This window comes from Triturus cristatus, chromosome 2_1 (assembly GCF_964204655.1).
Source record: "Triturus cristatus chromosome 2_1, aTriCri1.1, whole genome shotgun sequence".
Taxonomy (NCBI): Eukaryota; Metazoa; Chordata; class Amphibia; order Caudata; family Salamandridae; genus Triturus; species Triturus cristatus.
In genome coordinates, this window is record NC_140581.1 from 434,243,133 (window position 1) to 434,262,432 (window position 19,300).

Here is a 19,300-nt window from a genome sequence, read left to right on the forward strand (position 1 = left end):
GCACCCTGTTACGCTGAACTCAGCAAGTACAAAGTTGAGATAAAAGGAACATCTCTCCAGGCTTCCCAAGATTCAGTTCTTTCAGCCCTCTGTATAATGTCTTCAAGCACTTGTGGTCATTACAGCAGATAAATCCTAAAATTGGTGGCAGTGGTCAAGAACAGATCTTGGTGTCACTTGGACGTCACACGTCAGTACGTCTGGCCTGTGTATTTAGGCAAGGGTGTACTAGAGCTTCCTTTGCCTGACTGCTCAAAGGCCTAGGGGATCCTGTTGTGTTTTGATAACCAGTACACCTCTTCCACCTGGGCCACTACAGTAGGTCAAGAGCAAACACTAGGAATCAAGGTTGGCATCTCGGTGGCACAGACTGTTCAGATTGGGGCCCTAAGGTAATTACAAATGCCCATGTGCATTTTAACTGTGTACAAATGCTCCCTCCTTAACGCCTGTTCTTGAAATATGGCTTTAATATGGCTCTTTTTAAGTGTTCACTGCTTTCCTTTCTGTTTGTTGTCTGATTAACCCTCTTGTGTGGTATGAATTATGGTGTACTCAACTCGAAGAACATTATGTGGTGTCACTGCATGTATCTACAGGACAATAAGTAGCTGAGTAAGGTGATAGAAAGTTGCTGTGACTTGCATTGCAATTCTTCTGTTGAACAGAGTAGTCTCATTGATAAGGTTATTACAGATCTTCCTTCTTATGTGACTGTTTGGACAGATGTAATCTCACGGTTTTTTTTTTGTGCCTATCTTGATGTCTTTGTTCCTTAATTCCAGATTCTTCTTCAATAGAGTTTGACCCGCTTGACCTGCCAACCTTGTCAGACGTTTTAAAGCGGTACCTCCAGGACCTGCCGAACCCCATCATTCCAGCACCAGTTTACGCTGAAGTCCTTTCGACAGCCCAAGGTACCTGTGAGAGAACAGCCGTGTTCCTTCCCACAATTACGGTTTTAGCAAGGGCGTCCGATGTTGTTCTGTGCTTCTAGTCTAGCTATGGCTGCTGGCTTTGACATGGGCAGTGCTCTCCTTGGCTTTGAGGACAATGAGCTGCCAATGGTTAAAGCTCGCAAGGATTTGTATGCAGAGAAAGCTAATTGGTAACTTTTTTTATCAGCGCTGGCAAGAGCGATGCGTCTGATGGGAACACTCTGTTCTCGTGATCTGCAGCCGGCCTGGGAACTGGTAAGGGGGCCGCCTGCTGGAGTAACCCGATGGAGGCTTACCTTTGAGAAACGAGGCCGCGCAGAGCGCTTTTTGTCAGATTTTCAAGGAACAGGTTATAGTGGTTAATAACCTTCAGCGAGCGAATACATCCTGTCTCCTCTATCGGCTTCATCTCTGAGCTGACCCATCTCACGTGACAAGAAACAGCAGGCAGGCGTCTCTCTGAACATTTTGTGGTTTACACCAAACGCCTCTTCTGTTTCCATTTGACCTATTATCTTTTGTGTCTCTTATGCGGAGAGGGTGCTTTGTTCTGGGGAGTGGATCTACAAAGATTAGCATATGTTCGCTTTCCAGATTTAATAGCCTATAAAAGAATAGTGAATAGTTTATGCAGATAGCTGGATATTATGCGTCAAAAACTGACATCGTGCCGGTTTGTTCGCAGAACTGCAGAACTCGGAGGACTGTGCTCAGCTGCTGAGGAAATGCATGCGGTCTGCTAGTGTCCCTCCGCAGTACTGGCTCACCCTGCACTACCTGCTCAAGCATTTCTTCAAACTGTGCCACAGCGCCAGCAAAACCCTCTTAACTGCAAAGGCGCTGGCGGACATCTTCAGTCCTTTGCTGTTCCGATACCAGACGCCAAGGTATGTGCAAAGCCCTGATGTGTATCTTGTATCGGGAATGCTTGGGAGTGTATCTTGTCATATCATTTGATTGAAAAGGATCGATTTTAATAGGGGCCATTTGTTCATGTTTTGCAGTTCTGAAAATGTTGAACACCACACCAAAATTCTAGAAGTTCTAATTACTAGTGAATTGAGTGAAGCGCAGTCTGCACCAGGTAATTTAAGCTTTCCAAATCATTGCACAATTTTTTCTAAAATATTAATGCATTTCAAGAAAGTTGGAACATTCGAAGCTGCCAGGGAGGTTGGAGGCAACGCAGCAGTTTTCATTGTTATGTAATAGAAGAACGCTGTGATATATATATATATGTTCAGGGTAGCTTTGGGGTGCAGGAGAGTTTGCTCAGTTACCTCTGTCTGTTAATAAAGAGGACATAGATTTATACGTTTTACCGGCATTGTTATCAGAACGTTGATTTTATGTTGAGCATTGCAGAATTCATCCAGTATTGTTCTTAGCTTGCATCGACAGGCTTTGCTTGTTAGCAGTGCTGTCGTTTTGATTACTAAATAAAGTTTATAGAAAACCACGTGTCTATACAGTTAAGATCTTCCAAATGAGAGAGTGGGCTTTGAAAGGGGCAAACATGCAGGAAACAGACGCTTATATAAAATGGCACAGAAAGGATGTTTCCGCTGACCAAAGGGTTTAATATTTGTTTATAAGAAAGTCCTCCCAGTGACCTCTGAGCTTGTGTTGCATTTTTTTTCAGTGCTTGCTGCACATTTTCCAAAATGTATTTATTTCCGGTTTGGGAAGAAAAAGCGCGACTGTGTGGTTTTTTTTAGTGTTTTTTTCTTGCAAAGTCCATAGTTCATCTGAATTAATATTAAATGTCTTTGTTTTGGGAACTTGTATTGTGTACAAAACTAAAGTCTACTCGGCGCTCGAAGGCAGAATTGGTGAATGTAACTATCCACACGTGGAAACTAGAGCTTGCCTGTTTGCAGGCGTGGGGCAGGAAGTAGCATGAGATGTGACTGGTTGTACTGTTCTTTTCTTGTGACTTGGTTTTCAGATCATGGGAGTATTTTCTTTAAATGCGAACATGTGTAATGCTAGTTGTGCTAGAGATAATCTGCATGCCGTTGTGTTTTCTGCCTATAACACCAGCCTTCGTATAATAGTTGATTTGGAAAGTGACCTTGCTGGCATAGGCAAGCCTTCGCACCGCAAGAAGTTGGGAAGCACCCAGAACAATACAGTTGGTAACTTGTTTTAAACATCCTGAGATGGGGTAACCTATGGGTTGTGAGAAGACGTTCCACTAGAGTGTATTCTTTTCACTTCCACGGAGAAGGGCTCAAAAGCATTGTTCGGCTCCGAGATACTCCGATTTGAATAGGAGGTATAGAAGGAGAGCGGTAAAGTAAACTTGACATCCCAGAGTGCTGGTGTGAGAAGCTATCCCAAGGTCCAGTGCTGCATGGCATAGAGCATTGCGAGATCTTGGCGTATGCTACCTTTATTCTTCTTCCTCCTTTTCGAAATGTTGTTCTAAAACAATGGATAGAGGCATGGGGAAATTGCCATGCATTGGGGAAATTTACCCCGCAAACAAAGGAAACTGATGAAAAATTGAGTTACATCATATTTAGTAGGTAGATTATCTGAAGTCGCCCCAAGCAGCTTAGCCTTGAGGGCCTTTCTGGAAGATGACAGAGAGGGCATGTGCCTTATGTATAAAGACGGGGCCTTGCCTTTCAGTGTAAGTTAAATCTCCTTGTGTCATTCAGGGGTCAGGTGGATGCCTGCCTAAATTGTGTCAAATCAAGAGATGAGCTATACTGAACCACATCAAACAGATGAGAACAGGTACAGCATTTGTGTCAAAACTTTACACTGCTCAAACATTAAGGTTGCAGCCAACTTTGAATTCCCCCCCAGTGAGCAGTGATCCAAGTACTTTTAGTATTGCCAAAAATACATGCCAGAGTCCCCGTCAAGGAAACAAATGATCATTATTCCTACTGTCCTGCTTGGGTTGAGCCACAGACCTACATAGAAAGTGCTGTTCGAATTCTGAACTGAAGAGTGCTGTGCACAGGGACTCTACGGAGGCTGTTGCATGAACGCAGGCATGTAGAATTGGTGCCCTGGCCTCCTGCTTAGCACTGCTGTTTCTCGTGTACCGCCCAGTGGCAGATATCCCAAACAAATGCGAACGGAAAATTGCCTGTAGACTAGCATTACCATAGCTGTTCAGCTGAGTAAGCTTTTTGAGACTAATTTGGTGCTGCTTATGTTGCATATTAGAGTGCTTTGAAAAACAGAAGATCTATTGGGAAGTGGGCCGCTTCAGCCAGTCAATGACCATACTGCTGAAATATTGATCACTTTACTACTGCTAAGATTACGTAATGTCTAGTTTCCTGCCGTCTACGTATTCTATAGCTTTTCTCTTGTCTCTGCATCTAGACTTAAATATTTGTTTGAAACCACTGCATTGTCTTGTGTGAAGTACCCCATTTGCCGATTATATATGACCTCAGACGTATAGAACAGTCAGTTAAACACACACACAGACTCCAATATCATTGCAGCGCGTGTCAAGATTCATAAGCCGTAGCGCCCTAGCACTCCGGTTTGTAGAAGGTGTGTGTCTGTATGTGTGTATATATACAATGTGTGTGTGTACACATATATATATATATATATCTCCAAAGTAATCCTTACTCCACAAGAAGAAGGCACGCGCACAAACTGCAGGATAAAGCTTTTTTATTTAAAAGGGTCTTCTCCGACCCAGCGACTAACGAGATGCGTTTCGGCAGACTCAGCAGCCTTTATCAATCTAGTGGGAGGCATCTTGTTACAACTTATATAGCCAGTCCACATCCAGAAGACATAGAAAAAATCCTAATCATCCAATGTGAAAATATATAAAATATTTAAAATGCATCTAAATACATTCAGCATGTAATACAAACAGTCCAAAAGTGCTAAGTGTAAATTGCAAAAAAGTCTTTTGACATGCAAATTGCAATGAGATATATCTGGCTCTAAATATATATATATATATATATATATTCCGATATAGTTATCACTTGTTAATTCGTTTGTTCAGCCAAAAAGGCTTTATTTCTAGCTTTGTTTTTTGCAGTAGGAATTCCTTACCTGATCATTCTTGCCACTCTACTTAAGGTAACAAACCTGCCACCCTTTGTTTTATTTGTATATCTCACTCAAAATGCATCTTCATTGCTTACCTTTATCCATAGTGTCTTTCTAATTGCTGTAGATCTTTTCCCTTTCTACCCCTTCCATAAACAAGTATTGCAAAGCCTACAGGTATGGTGTTGGCTCCAGTCTTTTGGCTTTGTCAGTGCTTGTTACGTTTTTTCATAGTTTTTGCAAAACTTCTTTGATGGAGAAGCTTCAGGGCCTCGTCACTCTTTAAAAAAACAAACATTTAAAGTCTAAAAGCAAAAATGAATGTCTTTCAAAAAGTACACGTTGCCCTAGTAGTCCCTAGCACTGTAGGGAACTACCTGGTGTATGGATGAGCTCCATATGATGGAGAAGAATGCCGTCACTCATGGTGTAGTTAGCCAATGGCTGAAGTGGGCTGACACCACCGCCCAATACTGTAAGCAGCAGGCTGTAGTGGATGGAAGAAATATATGAATAACTACAGGCCAGTGGATGATGGTGGGTGGCCAAAAGCACATATAAATGAGTATACGATTTATATTATTTTAGTAACACCAGACCTAAAAAGCACTCTTTATTAGCATCCATGTCTGTTTTAGTCTGTGCACATGCTAGGCTCTTTTTCAGAATCCCATCACTACGTAGAAGTCATGGTAGAACATCATTCATGTATTCAATATCGCCTCCTGTGCAGAATGCATTTTCTATGCATGCCTATCTGCATCACGCAGGTAAGCTGTCTTTCAGCACGGCACAGTCACAGGGAGCAGAAGGTGATGGGCCTTAAGGCCCACGTGGATTAGGGCTGAGGTAATTTTAGCATTTGGATGCGTTGATCTTTTTGCAATTCTTTTTCCACAGACGCTTTTTGCTAATCCACTGGAAGTTTAGCAAGGCTGATGCAATGCTTTGTGCATTTCAAATCGAAATAGTCTGTTTTCTGTCCGTAATATATTCACTACTACTCTGATTCAAATAGCTGCCCCGTCACACCCATCTTCTCTTTTTTGACGCGAAAGCAACGACCGGAGTGGCAGACCTAGTCACTAGGAGCTATTGTATTGCCCTCTTACGCTTCTGATTTCAAGCAGCTGAGATCATGAGTGAAGGGTCGGTCCGTACGCTAATGCCGCTAGTAATCCGACCCAAGTATTGTAGCTGACTGTATGTTGCATGCAGACTGTTTTGAGCGCATCATACACTAAGTGGCCAAATTCAAACTGGGGTGTAAGAAGTATGTGGACCACTGGGATGGATCCCAAAACTTAACAGAGGTTTGATTTATAAACTTGCAAGGCACTGCCGCACAACTAAGGCTTCTTGGGAAATGCTGTTTTTAAATGGTGCTCAAAGCACCTTATGGCTCAGGCTATTATTGTGGAAGAGCATTGTTTAAGGCCTCATCCCTTTAATGTGGTTTGTGAGAAGGCAATGTTTTCTACTCTGACCTTGGATTCTTGATGGGCGTGCAGTCCAGGTTGTGACCTGGCAGGGTTGTCCGCTCTTGCGTTTGCTTCATGATAGGTGCAGAATTCGAAGTCTTACTTGACCTGAGAAACTAGCACATCATGTATTGGTGCCTTACCGTTAGCAATTAAATTAAAGTAAATGCACTAGAGGCAAAGGGGGCATTCATTAGGTTCTCCAAACTTCCGTGTTGTCTTGACAGAATAAGTCCATTATGGCTCTCAAAAGATGTGTTCCAAAAAGATGTTTGGAATAATTTGAGAAACGCCTCAGATGCACATTTAGTGCCAAGAGATCAGGGTCTGAAAAGCGGTCCACAGTAAACTGCCCAGTGGAAGAGCAGCAAGCGGTAGAGCTGGGCACGGCTCGTGGAAGTCATGCAATGTGTTGAAGTGCTGGTCTTCAGTGGACCGCTTTTCGGACCCTGATAACTCAACGCTGTGTGTGCATCTGAAGCATTTCTCAAACTATTTCACGAGTGGGTCTGGCCAGTTGTTGTTCCTGCGGTTGGCAGGAAAGCACAATGGGCTACCACAGTCACTAAGTTTGTCTCAAGGACAATATTCAACTATGTAGTAAGGTCTAGTTCCAGGGAATTCATGTATACTGATTTCTAGGCATTCTCTCAGGCATAGCCTGTGTATATTTCTAATTACTTTTCTCGATTCTTAACAAACTATTCGATCGTGAATGTAGAACATGGAGACCATTGTATTTGTGTAGTATTGCTTTATATGCCTTCTTGTAATGGACCACTGTTCATGTAGAAATGAGATGTTTCTAAACAGCAAAACTCTGAAACCTTTGGCTTGAGTTTTGAAACAGACTTCAGTTTTACCCTTAAGCCTAGAGCATCATGTAAAGAGATTGATTCTAAAGCTGGGGGAGAGGTCTTGATTGTACTCTTCGTAGAAGAATCAATCTAGAGTGGGCGCAAGTAAGGGTATGCTCATAGTTTGGGGTAATACATTTGTGTATTGGACCTGGCCTTTAGGCTAGGAGATGTCATGGGTATGGCCTGTACCTGTTGTAATAAAGCGGTGAAGGTAACTTATTGCACATTGAAGCAATCGGTGTGCCCCTTGTGTGACTAAGAACAGTTTCGAGATATTTGGCCTTGACCTGAAACTAGAGGTAGATGTTTTATGTTTCATCTATCTTTTTCTCCTAAGCGGGCCCCAACTTCATGAGTTACAATGCAGAATCAAAGTGGAGATAGAATGTTTGCTCCAGAAGGCCTTGCGGTAGTTGATGGACTACAGAAAAGAGTTCATGGGTGATTACTCTTCTGAAATCACGAGTCATTGCAGTTTTCCACTCCCTGATATTAATTTCTTTTAGAAATCTTGGCTACTGTTGCCAGATCTTTCCCGGTCCCATTTTTGCCTTCAGTCATGTCAAAGTTCTATTTCTGAGAACATCCCATTTTTGTCACTTTTGTGACATTTCATATGGAAGTATTGTATCAATCTTGAATCTGGGCCAGGAGATTTCTACTCTGAAAAAAGACGCATTTGGATCCCACCATGGGGTTTCACACTGTATAATTGGAGGGTGCTGGGGAGGAATGAAAGCATGTAACCACCAATTATATGCTGTCTTTTAAAAAAAAAACCACAACAACAAAAACAATTGAGCTTGAATACATGAGTTGGCATTCTCCATGCTCTCATCCCGTTTCTCTCCCAGAGCTCCTAAACCGCGTTAATATCCCTGTCACTGCTAAATGATGAAATCATACCGGTCCAAGGACTTATTGCAGGTTATGTAATTAACAGCCATATAATAAGTTTGTACACAATGGACATCACTGCAGGTACATTAGTCATTTCTGACAGTATCCGCTATCATTGGCATTGTCCGCTTTTGCAGCCAGGTAATGTCTTAAGTGTTCCCAGATGTCTCGAAGATGGGGCTACAGGTGTTGGAGTCCTCAGTTCACTCCTTAGAGGGACGCATTTTTCAACCAGTCCGTCATCTTAATGGGGGGGGCCTCTCATCCAATGACTATCCAGTTGTTTCTTTTCTATCAAAGTAGTATTCCCACCAGGCTTTTAGTCCATTTCGGCACGTTTAGTGTATCTCATTAGGGCTATCGGTTGGGTGCATTCGATCATGGCTTCTGCTGACTCAGTTATAACATTGAAGACATACTTCCAGTAGTGGCAGATGGGAGGGCATTCCTATATGAAGTGGGAAAAGAGCGCAGGTTAGCATGGGCATTTTGGGACTGCGCCAAGATCTGTCAATTCTATGCAGGTGTTGTGGTGCGCAGTACAGCCGGTTGAGGAACTTAAAGTGGAGTAGTTTGTCTATAATTGATCAATATGAGTTTAGTTTGGGAGCAACAGTGTCGTTGTATATCTGCACCTATATCTTGCTAAATATCCATTGTCCGCTTCTCTAGAGCTCTATTCTCTATTCTTGAGCATATTCACAAGTAATTTGGCCTTTATCACTTTTAGAATTCCTACTGTCTGGTATTCAGCCATTAAGATTATTTACTGCTCTATCGAGATACTTTTGTGGATGTCCAATTCAGTTTTATTTTTATACCATTGTGTTTAGGCTTCCACCCCACTCACTCTGGTGGGGAATAAAATGCCAGCATGGGGCAGGCAGGTTCTAGTTACAGCAGACTGTTCCCTTGAGGCACAGGGTCAAGACTGATTTGCATATGGCCGGGTCCAAACTGGGGTGGCATGGTGAGCAAAAGAACGATGGATTAAACCCAGATCTTCTGACTGGTTTGATTTGTTAAGCATTCTGTCCATTTGTTTGTGCAGCATTTCTAGTTACAAGAGTATCACTGAGGCGGTAAAGACTCTGTTGGGCCAATACCATACTTGTTACCGCCAAAGTGGGCTCTGACCTCTGAAGCCATTTGCAGACCATGTGAAGTCTTGCACAGTGCATTCAAGGGTAGTTATGTTTTTGTTGCTACCATAACTTGCAGGTGTCAGTTTTGTTTAGATGTTGTATTGTGTCCTAACCATAGTGTCCATTCAACTAAGGTTTTAGGGTAATATCTAATATAACAAACAATGACTTTTGGACATGTTACATTAGTGCTTGCTGCAAAGCCCCGCCTACTGTTTAAATACACTTTCGCTGAAAATTTACAGTTCATAGCTGGCGTGTGCATGCGGCCATCCATATTCAGTGGCTGACAGAACACTTGACCAGTGACTTGAGGACTTTTGGGTGAGTCTGGGAATAAATGAGGATGATAAATGTTTTTTAATCCTGATGGATCAGCTATTCGTTCATCATGCCAGTCTTGAGCAGAAAGGCCAGCTAACCAGTGAGGTACACTTTTAATGACCCCCCACCCCCTTTCAAAGTTGCTGGAGGAGGAAATGCGATGGTCCAATGGGTTCTGGATTCTGGTTAAGGATTTTAGGTTCAATTTTTCTGAACTACAAAGATAGAACGATAGCAGTTGTGACTGTGTAGTTATGATTCAAGCCCACATTCCTTGAAATAGCATTTTGTGATGAGTCTGAATTTTGACCCCATAAATAAATTTGCAGCAAAATTGGCAGCTGCTTGCCATAGTCCGCTTCAGTCCTGCATGCCAATTTTTGTGAAGATCAGTGGATAGGGGTAACATTTTATGGGGTGGGGTCAGAAAGTGGGGTGTTCCCATTTTAGCTCCCCGTTAAAATGTTTGCTCTTACCTACAGCAAACCTACTAAAAAAGATTTACACCAAACTTGGCCTACAAGTAGATCTATTCTCAACGTGTGCATTCGTTGGTTTTGTGTAAAACCTTTCAGTGGCTTTGGAGATGCAAGCGCAATAAACAAAACTGCCCGGTTAATGCTTTTCTGTATCTCTGCCGTTCAAAATCGCAATTCAGAAAATAACGGTTTCTATCAAACACATTTGAATTTTATCCTCAAATGTCATTGGCAGAAGAAGGGAATTAGGTTTTTTTTTCCCCGCCATCATAAATTCTTATTTTTAAGCTTCAGAAAAAAAAAACACACACACACACACAGCAATGGGATAAACACCATGCAAGGGCCAAATCCCAAGATAGTGATGGTGGGCACCCAGAGGAATTGAGAAATGGGCCAAAAAAACAGTTTGCTGCAATAAAATCAATTTAATGAAAATCACGTCACATGACCACCATTTGTGGGCAACTAAAGGGCACCATTTTGTCTTAAAACTGCCATTTTTACTAAATGTAAAGAAAATGTAACATTCCCATTAAAATAAAAACAATTAGGTAGGGAAAATAACCAAAGGGTGTGCTTTGCAGGGGCTGGCTGCCCCCGTTGGCCAGTCCCTGCGGTCAACCCCTGCTGCCCATTGTCAAAGGCATGTACAGCGTGGGTTAGGCTGTGCAGCCAGTCTGCCATGCATAGGTGGGGTACAGTGGTGTCTGTGCTTAGAGTTGAGCCCTGTGGCTAGTCATCCATGCATAGTGAGAGATAACAAATTGAATTATTTAAAAAAAAAACTAAGATTTCACTGATTTAGAATGAAAAGAAAAAACCTTTTAAGCAGCGTTATGGCTCTTGTATGAAGGCCAAACTACTGAAATGTGCCTCTTGTGATTAGCGATGCACACAGCCCACGCCATAACTCGAGTCACCCAAAAATGCTGAGCAACCCACTTTGCCAACTACATAGGAACAAAAGTCAGACTAGAGAAAAACCTGGTGAGTGGAGTAAGTTCTGGCTTGCGTTTAAGTTGCCAGAAGGCGAATTTCAGTGGTTTCGTGTATTGGAGTTCGAACTGTAATGTGTGTGTTTGTGTTCTGTTCGTGAACGTGTCATGTTGCAACATATCCGCTGTTTCTCCAAGGTTTTCAATGACCCTTCAGTTTGGTAACCATTAAACACGCATATATTAAGCAGATAGTTGGGATAAAACTATCCCTGCTGGTGGTGTTGAATCATCCATTTGACTTAAATATAAATCTTTCACTTGGACAACAGTTTCCACTTGAAATGACTGCTGCCTTTTGTATTACCTTAAAACTCTAGAGTAGACGAGATGGAATATCCTTTGCCTTTTAACAGCGACACTCTCGAACTCGCTTCCGAATGCTGTTCGTGTTGGCCCATCTGAAACTGCATGCAGGAAAAGTATGTAGACTTTTTAGTGCCTAGGTTTGTTGTCCGAGGTTGGGATGCGTCTGTGGTCCATTCTGCGCCAAATTCCTATTGTATCTTTCACATTGGAGGTTTTATGTGTCTTGTTAGAAAGCTTGTTCTTGGTGGTTCGTTTTATCTGTGTTGGGCGTTTTTTTAAGGGCCACCAAACTCCCCCGGGAGCAGAGGGGACCTGTAGCACGTTTTCGATATTGTTCTGAAAGGTGCAGGCTTGCGGCTAGGCAAGCGGTCTATTTTTTGCAGTTTGAGGTCAAGCGTTTCCTGCTCTCGGTGCCCTGCGCGGCCGGTGGTTACTTGAATATTGCGCTGGGAGGCTATTTTTGGTGCGCGCACAATGGCCTTCTCACGTAGCGGCCTAAAAAGAGCCGGCCCTGCATTGGCCACTTGTGAGCTGATGACAGCTCTTACTTAGGCGGGCACTGCCTCTTTCGCGAAACCTCCCCCACCTGAAATCCCTGGCTCAGCAAATATTTGAACCTGCCGAAGTTAATCATGAAACGGAGATCTTATCTGCGTTGGACGTGCAGGCTGCCGACTCATTTTTTTTCTCCGTACAGTACTTGAATTGCCTTCACTTTTCAATGATTAACCTGGTCGGAGAAGTCTGCTTCCCCTGCGCCGCCCGCAGCTCCAGCCTTTAACAGTCGGGAGAACTGGCAGCGCTGTCTTTGGGCCAGGCCTCTGTGACCGGCATTAGCCAGCAAGTTCCCTCGGGAGGGCTGCTGGCCATATTTTTAAAGAAGAAACGAGCAGTTGTCAGAGTTGGACTGTGCCCTCTATTGTTCATTGTTCCACGGATACGAATTGGTGCCTGGATAAATAAGTTCTGAAGAAAGAAGCATTATCCATGCATAATTTACTGAGTAAGTTTATTTCGGTGTCTGCAGCTGGGGTGGTGGCTGCGAGGGAATGCAGTGCCTGAAAGTTGGGGTGTGAATTGTCGTTTGATCTGCTCAGTTGAACTTGACTTCCTGTCAGACGGGGAGGCAGTGGAAAATCACTTGTGACAGTGTCGTGTCTGTGCCGGTGCAGCGCTTGCTGCCGCAGCCAGCTCGACTGGTTTGGTTGAGCATTAACCTGCTCATACAAGCGCGGCCCTTCGCAATCCGCTTTATTGGGAGGCGCAGCGGGAGATTTAACACTTGATTGACCCAGTTTTTCTTCACAGCACTGACTTGTGTTGAACTTTTTCAGCAGGTTGTTAGAAGTTGTTTGGTGCACATTCGTCTGGCATTTGTAAAATGGGAAGTACTTGCCAGTAAAAATAGTTGGTTATTTCTGTGGCCAAGCACCGATGGTTTGCCTTGCGGGGTTAATGATGGCAAAGAAATGATATGTTCGTGCTGGAGATTTATTGCATATCTGCACCAAGAGCATGGACTAGGCAGATGTAAAAAGCGAGACCGTGTTGTTGCATGGAGGGATGGAGGTTCTGATCTGTAGATTACCTATATTGTTTGATTTGTTAAGAGGCTTTCTGGTGAAAATTAGATTTCTCTTGTATATGAGCAAATGTATGTACAATAAATATGCTATAGACACTTGTGGCTTTAAAAACGAGTTAGTTTGGTTGTGTTGCAGTATGTTTTTAATCGTGCCATCCTAGTTGTACGACGAAGTTGGCTGCATTCCGATTGAGGCATGTAACTTTAATAGTATGATTGAAATTCGCTTTTGCTTGTATGCATTCTGATTTTAAGTGTGCCGTCGCTGAGTGCAGAGGTGACCAGCAGTGTGCCGTAAATACCGACTGAAGCCCATGTTAGCGTTCACCTTGCACCGTGACATTCTTGCGTTGAATGGCCGCAGAGCATGAGCTGACGGTGTCGAAGCCCAGACTCGAGTGCGGAGCCTCCTAGTCGCGCGTCCCGTCAGCTTTTGATATGCTGCCAGCAGTGGAATGTACCATTCTGCTTGAAGGGTGCGGACGAAACGCAAGTGTTATCGGAAGCTGGGAGCCGGATTGCACGCCTCGTGGAGGGAGTGCACTCCGCGGTCTTGTAAAGAAGGCTGCTCTGGGCTCTAAAATTCCGTCAGGCAGAGGAAGTGAGCGGGAGGGGTCGGCTGACTCCTTGCCGGCTCCATTGGTCGGAGCGCATGATGTAATAGGTTACAGTGCAGCCAGCCCCTTGTAGCTTTTAAAATGCATTTCAAGAGAGCATCACAAAGGGAGCCGTGTGCCTTACTAATAACGGAGCTTAGCCGGTGAAACGGCATCGCCATGTACAACACGGTGTTGGAGATGGGCGACCTGGAGCGAGATTACCACAAGGTGGAAGCCCATTGTGGCAGCGAGCTGATGTTTTACATAGAGATGGACGCACCAGGTAAATGCGGCGCTATTCCCGATTGCCTCCGTTCATGCTGCACAGTGCACACCGTGCTTCAGATAGATCTGCATTGTTCCTTTGTCGGGAAATAGGTGTGCTTTGTTGCACATTTTGAGTGTAGAGAAATTGAATGTTTTGCGGGGAATGGTGAAGCAAACTGACATGGTCTGTATAGATTTTATGGTTTAAGTCGGGATGACTTTCCTTCGTGTATTTTGTAGTTTTTTTGCTGTCCGTGTGGGAGCACATTGATTGTGTGAACTGTGTGCCCTTTTCTAAAAAAAAATGCATGTATTTCAGAAGCGCACAAAGGCGGATTGTTTGTTTCGCGGTGCAGTGATTTCTGCACCTATGAAGACCTTTTTTTCCACGAGAGCTTCTTGACCTATAGAATGATTGCTGGTCATGCTTTAGAAATATGGAAAATTCCATCTTTTCTTGGATGGCATTTCTTAACAGATATTCGTAAGGTGCCATTTGAATTCCTTTGAAACCTAAGAACATGAATATTTATAGGCAGTGCTGCTGAATATCTAGCGCATGAGGGGCAGGTTCTTTAAACAGATCACTGGAGCGAACATTAGATGTGCCCCCCTGCACGGGCTACTGGATGGCTGCCTATTTAGTGGGCCTGCAGTCTTTTACTGACACCTTCCTTCCCGGATACTATCCAAACTTATAAACTTTGATAGGAACTTCTATGTTGGACAAAATACAATATTTGCATTATCTTGAACACTGGTAAGTTACAGTGACTGTCTGGGTCTTCCATGGGAAACTTGGACGCTTGGCTGTGCAGGAGGGCAGAAATATTCCTCTATGAATACGTTCGACGAGGTACATCTTGCATTGATACGTTTCAGTTATAATTTGTGTGGATGGGGTGCAAAGAAATGCCAGCATGTTCAACGATAGTACTTTTTTTGGCACCTTTTATTTGATAAATTGTAATGTTTGAATCCATCTCTGTTCACTTAACTCTGTACTGTTTGAGACCAAAGTGGTGGATTGAAGATCTTGTCAAATGGAGCTGACTTGGAGTTACTTGAACCTTGAGTTATGTTCGAGACTGAATGTATGTCTATTCCTGAGTGATACACACATCCGTTTTGGCACCATGAAATAAACCTTTTATACAATAGTCCTGCTTGCACTAGACACATGCATTGAGTTTTCTTTTTCTTCTTTGCAGCCTTGCCTCCAAAGCCACCAAAGCCCACTGCCCTACCCAATAGTGGTATGAATCACACCATGAGTTTGCAAGATGCTGAATGGTACTGGGGAGATATCTCACGGTAAGTGACAGTTAACTTGACAGGCTTTTGCCTTTCCTCCAATTGTAGACTGGAATAAAACGTCAATATCTTTTACAAATTCTGACAGCATTTTATACAATCCACTAGGGATGTGAGAGGAGGTTGCTGCATTGTGGATTACCATGAATTTCTATCTTGGCAGCAACTATCTGCCACAATTTAATGGAGCCGCCAAGCTGCAGCCAAACCATTCCAAGTTCGTGACTTAGTCATCTCCTATTTTAAATCTGAGGCAGTCTCCAACAGCAACAATACTCTACCTCCAGAAGGAGTTATAACTGTATTGTGGGCAATATTCATAAATAGAGTCTAGAGTATAGTGCTTGGAAGCGCCTTTACAGTATGCCTGCATGTAATATAAGTTCCATTGGAGAACTTTTACGTTGAATACGTGTGAATTTGAGGTATTTTCACCTGTGGGAGACGGCTGATCAAGAATATTTCTTGCTAAGAGGTTTTTGCTCCAGCCACTCTCCTGCTGGTCGGTTGCATGACATTTTTACTTGAACTGAAAACCGCATTTCGTCACTTTGCATAATTTCGTGCGGCATCCTTGGGATTTATCTTAATTATCTAATTTCACACACTCCTATTCGTGACAATACATTTAAATATAATTTTTCTTCACCAATTTTATGCCTTTTCTGATTCGGATATTGATACTGAGAGTAGTGGTTTGCCCTGGATTTGAGCATGGTAGAGCATATACGAGCACACCAACCCTGCGATTGGACTTCTATCACTGCTACGCAATCTTCTGTGCTTAAAGGGGGGTCTCGCCTAAAAGACGAGTTACATTGTCCTGCATAGGAGTTATATGCATGATACTGGCAAGTGAGACTTAATTGAGCTGTTTGTGCTTTTTTTTTTTTTGTTGTGGCCCAAGGCTTTGAGAGTAGGACTCTGAATAAAGCTTTTTCTTTGGAGTGACATTACTGTTGGTGAATTGTACAAATAGACCGTGGGCTCTTCCCAACCTCTAGCTTCAGGTTTTGGCATAAGTGAGAGAAAATGCCATAGTACTGTGCTGAGCAGTGCTTCTTAGCCCTCTGCTTCAGTTGTATAACCCTGGCAGGTTGCTGTCTCTTAATAGTGAGGCCTTGCCGGTTCTCCCTCTTAAAGTCAGAGTGGCAGATGCTTGTCTGTGCAGTCCACACTCTGAAGTTACATTCCTGGCTGCTGGCTTCAGGTGCTATATTGTATCTGACCAACTTAAGCCCATGGAAGCCATTAAACGCTGGCTTTTTGTCTTAAAAATAAGTCATAACGTGGTAATTATGTCAGAACATTCCTGTAGGGTCGCTGTGTCCTTTCCAGAACATACATTTGAACTCTATCCGAGAAATAGAAAATGACTAATAAAAGAATTTGCAGGTGTTGTTTTTTTTTTGTATCGAGTAAGTAGATAGCAGTTGCTTCTGCTGTTGGAAATAATTTAGTTTATTTCTGTCTAATAAAACTCATTGTGCATTTTTTTTGTTTTCTTCAGGGAAGAGGTAAATGAAAAGCTGCGTGATACAACTGATGGTACGTTTCTGGTACGAGATGCTTCAACGAAAATGCATGGGGACTACACACTCACACTCAGGTACGGGCTTACACACTTGTAGAGGCATTTTTATAAGAAAGTTAAACATTAACTTAAGTGGTGTTGAATTGCTGCTTATATTCTGTGTGGATTGTTTTACAGAAAAGGAGGAAACAACAAATTAATCAAAATATTTCATCGTGATGGAAAATATGGCTTTTCTGATCCGTTAACCTTCAACTCTGTTGTCGAGCTAATAATCCACTACCGAAATGAGTCTCTCGCGCAGTACAACCCTAAGCTTGATGTGAAGCTGCTTTATCCTGTGTCCAAACACCAGCAGGTACAGTGCCGTTAATTCCCACTCCATTCCTTTTTTTAAACCGGTCAGTGTTACCATGCTCCTGGAGCAGGCTCATAGTGGAAAAATGGCACTTTCTAAACCGGTTTATATTCAAAGTAAATTATAAGCTTTATGAATAATGACAAAAGCCAGAAAGTTGGCTTATTATCACTCGCCATTGATATCTGGTGATACGAAGATAATCGGTTTAAGTCCTGGCAAGGCCATTTCAGTCTTCCATCCTTCCGAGGTGTCAATGGTGAGCATGTATACTGGTCAATAGTAATACTTGTTATTTAAAGTGCTTGAGAATGCCTTGATTTTCTCTATAAAAACCATTAGATTCTGTCAGCATCTAAGGTGTCCCTCGTTATATACCTCAAAAAAGTTCACTAAATAGTTGTGCTTGCTAACGTTATTCTTAAGATAGGTTGCATCTCTAACTTGATTGTTGCTTTGGGATTTTCAGGACCAGGTGGTGAAGGAAGACAGTATTGAAGCAGTTGGAAAGAAACTGCATGAATATAATCTTCAGTTCCAAGAAAAGTCTCGAGAATATGACAGACTGTATGAAGACTATACAAGAACTTCTCAAGTGAGCTTTTATCTCTGCATATTGGTACAGTTTCAAGGGTACATGATCTCCGTTCTAGTACTTATAAATAAAGGGGGATCCTGGGGACAGAAAACTCTTGTGAGTGGGGCGATGGGGGTGGGGGGTGAATAGCAGGGGTGGAGATGCTACAATGGTTGAAGTGTCATAAGAAGCCATGCATTTTTGCATGTGGGTGCAAGCGTTTATGTATATATCTAGATAGCTATCCATCCCACAAACCAGAAATGTATGAGCCACAGTGGCGGCGATACGCAGCAGGCTCAATTTTTCCGTAATTATAACAAAACGCCTTGCTTACTCTTGAAAGAAACTGCATACACTTGTGTTGCTGTCAAAAAAGGTATTTTACTCCAAAACATACTGACTGCATAACCTGACACCTCTGGGCACTAACCCTACGACTGGTTTCACCCTCATAATTGCTCGTCAGACAGATGTGGATGGCACTGTGCTAATCCTATGCTTAAAAACTCTTCTTGAGAAACAGACATTTGAGGTGAGCATATTCAGAGTGTTTGTGGTGTTGTAGGGTGCTCCATATAAAGGAGCTGCTCTCCACCTAAACCTGGGTACTCGCCAAAGTTCCTTGTTTCCATTTTTACATATTTTATGCAGCACTCAGCCTGAAAGTGTATGGTCTTCACTTGTATAGTTCGCTCCCTTCTGTCTTGACCAAGTTTTGCCTCTCTGATATGCTAAGTAGAGTGAATCATATGTCGGGTGTTTTTTATTAATTCTGGGTTGTCTAGGGTGATATTCTGTCAATTCAAAGCTGTAATACTGTGCCTGGAGTGATAAAAGGTTTTGCCATTTTTCAGCTCGGCATGGATGGCATTTGCGAATACTATGCTTAAACATTTTGCTATAAAAATGGCAAAAGGCTTTTGGCACTCTAACTCAGCATGTATGACAATCCTATGCTTAAAAAAAACTATGCTACTGAAAGCAACATTTGAGGTGAACAGATTCAGACTGTTGGTGAGGTTAAAGGGGGCTCCACATAAAGGAGCTACTCTCTAGCTAAACTTGAGAACTACCCAGATTTCCTTACTTCCTTTTTTTGCATAATTTACGTGCCACTCTAAGCCTGAAAGGGTATTGTCTTGAGATATATATAGTATACATAGACACACACTTCACCCGTGGGGGGCATAACTAGTAAGAACGCTAATTTATTGTGCATGATACCCCCCATGTCTCCTGTTCATTTGTTCCATGGGATCAGATTGTGTGGTATTCTTTGTGATGGTATAGTCAGCATAACCTCGTGGATGATTAGATAAAGGAGGGAGATTGCTGCAGTTCGAAGTAACATTGACAAGTAGATCCTTGTTGTCCCTGCCTTGGAATTCTTTGGTACAGTCCTGTTCAATTCTGTATAATCCTTAGTACAAGCAATTGGGGCATGACTTTCAGGCTTCTCGTGGTCAATGAGGAAGCCTCTGTAACTCTCATGCCTGTGCTTTCCACATTGAGATGTTCTTGTTTCTAAGAGTGATGGCTCTCTTGGGATTCTCTGAATGTATTGCCTGTACGACGTTCTTACACT

General features: G+C 42.8%; 1 protein-coding gene across 3 annotated transcripts in view; it reads left to right on the top strand.

Annotated features, from left to right (window-relative positions):
• PIK3R1 (phosphoinositide-3-kinase regulatory subunit 1) overlaps nucleotides 1-19,300 on the top strand; it is an 89,770-nt gene that overhangs the window by 62,056 nt on the left and 8,414 nt on the right. For 2 of the 3 annotated variants that reach the window (XM_085632088.1, XM_085632095.1), the window contains exons 4-10: nucleotides 786-917; nucleotides 1,624-1,825; nucleotides 1,943-2,022; nucleotides 15,141-15,243; nucleotides 16,754-16,852; nucleotides 16,955-17,135; nucleotides 17,605-17,730. In XM_085632088.1, coding sequence (XP_085488214.1) covers nucleotides 786-917; nucleotides 1,624-1,825; nucleotides 1,943-2,022; nucleotides 15,141-15,243; nucleotides 16,754-16,852; nucleotides 16,955-17,135; nucleotides 17,605-17,730 — 923 coding nt within the window. Of the gene's footprint in view, nucleotides 1-785; nucleotides 918-1,623; nucleotides 1,826-1,942; nucleotides 2,023-13,525; nucleotides 13,946-15,140; nucleotides 15,244-16,753; nucleotides 16,853-16,954; nucleotides 17,136-17,604; nucleotides 17,731-19,300 lie in introns of those variants that run through there. The other variant, XM_085632102.1, reaches the window with a different exon arrangement.